This window comes from Nicotiana attenuata, unplaced genomic scaffold (assembly GCF_001879085.1).
Source record: "Nicotiana attenuata strain UT unplaced genomic scaffold, NIATTr2, whole genome shotgun sequence".
NCBI lineage: Eukaryota > Viridiplantae > Streptophyta > Magnoliopsida > Solanales > Solanaceae > Nicotiana > Nicotiana attenuata.
Window position 1 is genome coordinate 156,029 of NW_017671816.1, and position 7,333 is coordinate 163,361.

General features: G+C 37.5%; 1 protein-coding gene across 1 annotated transcript; it reads right to left on the bottom strand.

The window, feature by feature from the left end:
• Positions 1 to 1,418: 1,418 nt before the first annotated feature.
• LOC109210376 (uncharacterized mitochondrial protein AtMg00810-like) lies at positions 1,419 to 2,168 on the bottom strand. Its single transcript, XM_019373777.1, has 2 exons — positions 1,862 to 2,168; positions 1,419 to 1,759 (listed from the first exon to the last, which is right to left on the bottom strand). The coding sequence occupies exons 1-2, from the start codon at positions 2,166 to 2,168 to the stop codon at positions 1,419 to 1,421; spliced, it is 648 nt and encodes a 215-aa protein (XP_019229322.1).
• Between the last annotated feature and the right edge of the window lie 5,165 nt (positions 2,169 to 7,333).

Sequence of the window (7,333 nt, forward strand, 5' to 3'; positions counted from 1 at the left end):
TCCAATCTCCAGTATATTATGCTGGAACTTTCCGCATGTTGGAGTTCCAACATAATATGCTGGAAGTTCATACAAGGTGCACCGATCTCCAGTATATTATGCTGGACCGGTCCCTGTTGCAGCAAAATAGTGGCTATTTTTCAACGACTTTGCAAAAGCTAGCTATTTTTGAATGACCAGTCCGAAAATTGGCTAGCCCGTGCTATTTTTACCTTGTAAGGCTATTCTGTTTGGTCCAACAGCCCTTTATGGGCTTGGCTCGGCACGTGCTTATTTTATTATTATTTTTTTGACTTAACTAGTATTTAGTTATACCTGCTTTTAGTAATTAATAAAATTAAAATTATTAATATTTTCCTAATTGTATACCCAATTATTTATAAATAGGGAAATAACAAAAAAGTCAACCACAAGGGATTAAATTCATAATAGAAGTATAATTTAAGATTGTAAAAATTATAATCTATATTTAACGTGTTTTGAAACTTTTATAGATTTGAGGAGTGTTATTTACCTATATGGAAAGGGATTGGAATTTTCCATTGAAAATTATGGAAAAGAAGTCCAATTCTAGAATTCGCTAAGTCACGTACTCATGAAGGGCGTTGACCGCAACAACCCATTTAGAATGGGATTACAATTTTTCCTTAATTATTCCATAAAGTTTGAAATAAACTTTTACCCTACGTAAATCATTACCTCAACCAAATAGAAAAAGGATTTATAGGTGATGTTATATAAAGGGTGATGGAGAAAAATTTGCGGCAGTAATTCTTGGGAAGAAAAATCACTTTGTGAAAGTGAGAGTACAATACAAAGCCAAGAGAGAAAATACAATTACAAGAAATGTGTTTCTTGTTCTTCTACCTTTGAGTTGGAATTTTTGAGAAAAATTTCAGCACAAGTTTTTCAATCAATTTGTTCGCGTGTTTCATTGATCAAAGAGTTGATAGCAAGGAACGGTCTCAGTCTGGATACGCATAGAGTCTTCGCACTATCGAAGAATTTTTGAAACGAGACTCTCTTCACCAGGTACGTCTCAGATTCGATCTTTGACATGTGGATAAATTTTAAACACGAAAAGATCTTCCTAGGATTGTTATTGTCTTCCGTTACGTGTTACGAACACCTATATGCAATCCTTTAGTTCCTTCTCACTAAACATGCTAATTCGTAAGTAGAAGGAGGAAAGTAAGTGGAAAAATTCACCCACTCTGTCATATATTCTAGCCTTACTCTTAGTGAATGAATTGTCCAAATGACCGTTTAGGCAGTGCCTTTGTCAAAGCATCAACAAGTTGACTCCCAGTAGGTATGTGACTTACTGAAAGCTCACTTCTTTCCACTTGATCACGGACGAAGTGGAAATAAATGGCCACATGCTTCATTCGACTGTGAAAGACTGGATTTCGACTTAATTAGGTAGCATCAATATTGTCACAGAGTACCTTAGGAGGGCTGGACATGGAAACATGCAATTCCATCAGTAAGTTTGTGATCCAACTAAGCTCAACTACAGCAGAAGTAACAACCATGTATTCTGCTTCAGTAGACAATCTAGCAACCGTGTGTTGCTTTTTGGAGCACCAACTTATTGGATTATTGCCAAGAAGTATAACATAGGCAAAAGTTGAGTGCCTGGTGTCTGGTATACCACCCCAATCAGCATCTGAGTAAGCTAGCAACTTGAAAGAAGTGGCGGGTGTGAAGTGAAGACCATAAGTAATGATACCCTTCAAGTAGCGCAGAAGTCTCTTAGCTGCTTGCCAATGTTTCAGGCTTGGTCGATGCTAAAACTGAGCAAGTTTGTTCACTGCAAAACATATATTTGGACGAGTGAATGTTAAATATTGTAAGGAACCAATAATCTGCCTGTATAACTTGGCATCTGCAGATGATGATCCATCATCAAGTGAAAGAGGATCATTGGTTGACATCGGAGTGCTAACACTGTTCGCATCGAGCATGCCGAATCTTTCCAGAAGATCAGCGATGAAGCTGCTTCGGGTGAGAACCAAACCATGAGCATGCTGCAAGACTTCAGCACCAAGGAAAAAATGTAAAGAACCAAGATCCTTGATGGAAAACATGTCATCTAGTAGTTTGATGGTACTTTGGACATGAGAAGAGTTAGAACCAGTGACGGCGATATCATCGACATAGACCATCATAAAAAGTAATGAGCTGGTAGTACATTCAGGAATAAAGAGTCATCTGATTTAGCCCTTTGAAAACCATATGAAAGAAGGTATTATTTGAGCTCGTTGTACCATGCCCTAGGTGCTTGACAAAGGCCATATATTGACTTATGAAGCTTCCATACATGTTGTGGAAATTTTGGATCCCTAAAACCGGGTGGTTGATTCATGTATACAACTTCATGAAGTGTACCTTGTAAGAAGGCATTGTTCACATCTAATTTCCGCAAGGGCCACTTAAACGACACCGCAAGCACAAGAATTAGACGTATTATAGTATGTTTGATCACATGACTAAAAGTGGAATGAAAGTCTACACCAGGTCGTTGATGAAACCCTTTGATAATATTGCTTTGTAGCGATCCACAGATCCATCAGGTTTTTGCTTGACATGATAAACCCACTTGCATCCAACTATATTTTGAGATGGAGATGAGGGAACCAAAGTCCAGGTGGAATTTCGCATAAGGGCAACCTTCATGGCTGTTTTCCATTCAGGATACTTGTTTGCTTGGGCAAAAGTTGTCGGAGCAAGAGGAAGCGGTTTGGTGGAAGAGATAGCAAGATAGTCAAAGACAACTTTTGGTTTGAAGATACTGTTCTGGGATCTCGTGACCATAGAGTGAGTAGGAGCAGGTGGCAAAGGTTGTGGTGGAGGCAAAGGATATTGTGCAACAAGAGACATAGTGTTGGGCATGCTTGGAGTAGAGGGTGAGGGTGAATTAGCTGAGGTACTTACAGCAGTACTTGATGACACATCCTCTGCAGTAGTTGGAGTTGCAGTGATCTCTTAAGTAGTCCTTGGGACAACCAGGTCGATGGCTTGAGGTATAGGAGGTGGAATGCATGATTCATTGGTATAAGGTAGGGAAATTGAGGAGAAGGAAGCTGCTAGACAGTACCAAGACTACAAGTTGGAGGTTGAAGCGCGATCAAGGGAAGGGAAGTGCAACTTTAATGGAAAGACATGTTCAACAAAGACAACATGTCGAGAGAGAAAAATTTTTGAGTTCGAGAGATCTAGGCAAGCAAAAATGTTAGTGACAGAGGAGTACCCCATAAAGACACAAGGTTTCGATTTTGTATCAAGTTTGGAGCTAGAGTAAGGTTTAAGCCAAGGATAGCAAAGGCAACCAAAAACTCAGAGCTTGATATGATTAGGTGTGGTATGAACAAACACTGAACTGGTGATTTTAAGTTAAGCAAAGGTGTTGGTAGTCAATTAATGAGGAATACTACAGTTTGGAATGCAATGGACCAAACTTTTAGTGGTACCGAGGCATGATGAAGTAAGGTCAGGGCAGTGTCAACGACATGTCTATGTTTTCTTTCAGCAGTTCCAACTATTTGAGGGGTATATAGAGGACTCATGAGATGCTGAATGCCCATTTCCAGTAAGAGAGATTTAAGACCAATATATTCACCTCCTCCATCTGTGTACAATGTCTTGATGAATGCACTAAACTAATTATGAATCATTCGAGTGAACTTAATAAAAATACTTTTAACATCTGATTTATTTTTGAGCGGCGAACAACCAAATATACTTAGTATAGTGATCAACAAAGATAACATAGAATCGAAAGTTGTCAAAAGAGGGAATTGGAGAGGGACCCCAAACATCTGAATAAATAACATCAAATGGCTTAGAACTAGAAATAGAATTGTCACCAAATGGTAAACGGTGACTTTTATTACATAGACATGAATTGCAGAAGGTAAACGGATTATTAATTGACACTGGAAGCTTGAATGAGGACACATATGCTTTGGTGATACGAGGTTGAGGGTGACCAAGAAGAGCATGCCAAAAGTGCAGGGACGGTGATGCTTGAGTAACAAAGTTGGCTTGTAGTGAAAGGGGTGAGACACTGGTTGGTGGCCATTCGTAGAGATCACCTTTAGTCCGACCTTGCAGAAGACATGCCCTCGTGCTCAAATCCTTCACAAGAAATGAATAAGGAAAAAATTCAATGGTGTTAGATTTTGACGACAAAATTGAGCAACAGAGATTAGTTTCTTCTTTATATAAGGGGAACAAAGAACATTCTGTAACTTAAAAGAATTATGGGATGAAGAAAGTGTAGTGTGACCAATATGAGTAATCGGAATGGTTTTACCATCTCCAACGATTATTTCATCAGTGTCAAGGAATTCTGTTGCGGCTTGTAGAGATTGTGAATTATTTGTGATATGGTGTGATGCTGCAGAGTCAACAATCCAATTGTTTGCGAGATTAGATGCATATGACAAGCGGTTGGTAAAGTTGGCTTGAGCCTCAAGTGCACTATGTGATTTTGAGCGACAAACTTTGGCGATGTGCCCAAATTTGTCATATAATTGGCATTGGACTCTCTGCTGGTTGCTACGGTTGTTGGGGTGGAAGGAGTTGGAATTATGGAAAGAGTTGGTGCGTTGGTTGGTTGAGGTGTTCTGAATGGGACCCCTGCGGTTGTTGCTTGGATTATAGTTCCTGGATTTTGAGTTTGGGTAGGCTGATTTTTGATGAAACTTGGCAGTGATGATTGGGTTCTCAAGCTTTGGCTCCGAGTGTTTAATAAACATCTCATGCGCAAACAATTTGTCATAGAGCTCTTCAAACGATATTGGTTTATCTCGAGCCCTTATAGCAGCAGATAGTTCTTTGTACTCAGATCCTAGACCACTTAGGATTTTGATGACAAGTTCCTCATTTGAGAGAGGTGAGCCACTGGATGCAAGATCATCCGAAATGGATTTAATATCCTTCATGTAGTCACTAATGGAGCGTGAATCTCGTTTGAGATTAGCAAGAGTGTCACGCAGGCTGAAGATACGTGACTGGGATTTATTGGCATAAGTAGTTTGAAGAATTTCCCAAGCGTGTTTGGCACTACCAGCATATGCAATAAGAGAGGCGATTGTAGGATCGACTGAGGCCATGATAGCATTGCGGAGAAGGTTATCCTGTCTCTGCCAAATCTTGAACGCGGGGTTGGGAAATTTATTGTTTGCTCCACCTTGGATATGCACAGATGGAGAGGGAAGTGACCCATCCACATACCCAAGAGGCCGTAACCAAAGAGAAGAGTTATGACTTGTGATTTCCAAGTACAGTAGTTGGAACTCCCTTGCAATTTCAAGGGGAGTTGGGATGCTGGATTGAATGAAATTAGTCGGGATGACTGAGCAATGTTCCCATGACTAATTGTGACGCTGGGGGAAGTAGACGAGGTGGTTGAAGAGTGAGTCTGTGACTCACCCATTCTGGAAAAATAAGGGAGTAACTCGTGTGAGTTTTTCAAAAGGCTCTTGATACCATAAAGAATCTTAATATTTGTAGGAAAAGGATTGTTTCTATTGCCTCAATCATGTACAATTTATATAGTAAATTCAGAAGGGTTCAATCTATATAGATAAGTACAACAGAGATATTTACAAGAGTTTGAGTGTGACTATAACTACGACTCTAGCTAGTGTAGCTTAAGGTAAATGAATTACGTTGATGAGAATGATTTGTTAGGCTTTGAATTATCCTTATCAACTCTGTCATATATTCCAACCTTTTCATCTATCTCCAAGAGTTAGGACTAAATATTAATTAAAAAAAATTCGAACTCTTCAACCATACATGAAAGTTCTTTCGTATGGTTTTTATCATTCTTCTTTATTTAGACTCGTAAGCTTTGTAAAAGGACTTTGACTGAAGTTTAAAAATTGTACCTTTGAAAGTCAAATATAAGCAAGAAGCAAACATAAGCCCCAATAAAGTGAACTATAAAAATATTAGGCCCGTAGGCCCACAACAATCTTCCAAAGACTTTAATTCCAGACCAGTTGCTTTGGATGACCTATTCAAAATTGAAATTTTGCTGGCTTAGCCGACATTGTGTAAGCAATAAGGCAGCTTTTCTTCGAAGAAGAGAAAATACTTTTCTTTATGGACCCACCATTTTATTTCAGATAGTGATATTCTTAGTGGGCGTTTGGACATAAGAATTGTAAAATTTCAAAAAATACAACAATAACAACGACCTAATATAGTCGCACAAGTGGGGTCTGGGGAGGGCAGTGTATACGCAGACCTTACCTCTACCCCGATGGAGTAGAGAGATTATTTCCGGTAGGCCCTCGGCTTAAGAAGACGAAAAGACAAAAAGAGAATATTGTTTTGACATGAATATAATTTTGTGTTGTTTTTGAAGTTTTGTGAGTGATCTGAGTGAAAATTTTGAAAAATAGCTTTTTTTCGAAAAATTTCAAAATCCATCTTCAAGTAAAAATTGAAAATTTTATGGATAAACACTAATTTCAAAAAAATAAAAATAAAATCTTATGTCCAAATGGGTTACTCTTGTACTTCCTCTCTTGAATTGCACGGATGGCAAGCTTTTGCCTAAAAGAATTGAAGGTGATATTTTATTCATCTCTAGTTATACATGCATTAGTTATTTCATAATGATAGTGGTATAAAGTTGTATCAAAATTAGTGTATTACTTTATACAAGAATTAACTATACACGAATAGAAAAGATAAATCAAATATTATATAATCATTACAACTCTTTTATAGCATGCTTATTTCTTTCTATATATCAAACTAAAACCCCTTAAGGTTGCCGAAACAATGAAACAACTTAAGGATGGGAAAAAATCAAAATGCTTAGCCTAGTGCTCAACGTTTTCTTCTCAATTTCTTCATAGTGTGATCATCTATCTCCTAAATATGTCATGACAAATTGGTGATAGTCAGAGTTGAATATATTTTAATTAGGTTACCGAGTGCATGTGTATGTAATACTTTAGATTCAAACTATAACCCACATTCACATATAGGTAAACATATTTATATCGTTATATTAAGTTTGCGGAGAGCCTTGGAGCAACAATAAAGTTGTCTCCATATCTATATATTATTAAAAGGAGAGGAAAAAGCCCTCTCCTTAAGCCAAGTGGCAGCCTAAAAAAATGCCACATGGCATAATTGGTTACTAATTAGTTATTTAGTTTATAATTAGTTGTTGGTTACTTATTTTTGAATTTAAATAAATATAAAAAATGAAAATAATAAAATACAATAAAAAACTACCACATATATTAATTGGTTACTTTATTTGGATTAATAAATATAGATATCTTATAATTAAATATAATTA

Bases quoted from the DNA above. Each gene is read 5' to 3' on its own strand.
- LOC109210376 (XM_019373777.1), bottom strand. From the start codon at position 2,168: ATGGTCTATGTCGATGATATCGCCGTCACTGGTTCTAACTCTTCTCAT. The intron at 1,760-1,861 runs GTTCCTTACAAT...ATTGGCAAGCAG, and splicing joins GTTATACAGGCAGATTATTG to CTAAGAGACTTCTGCGCTAC.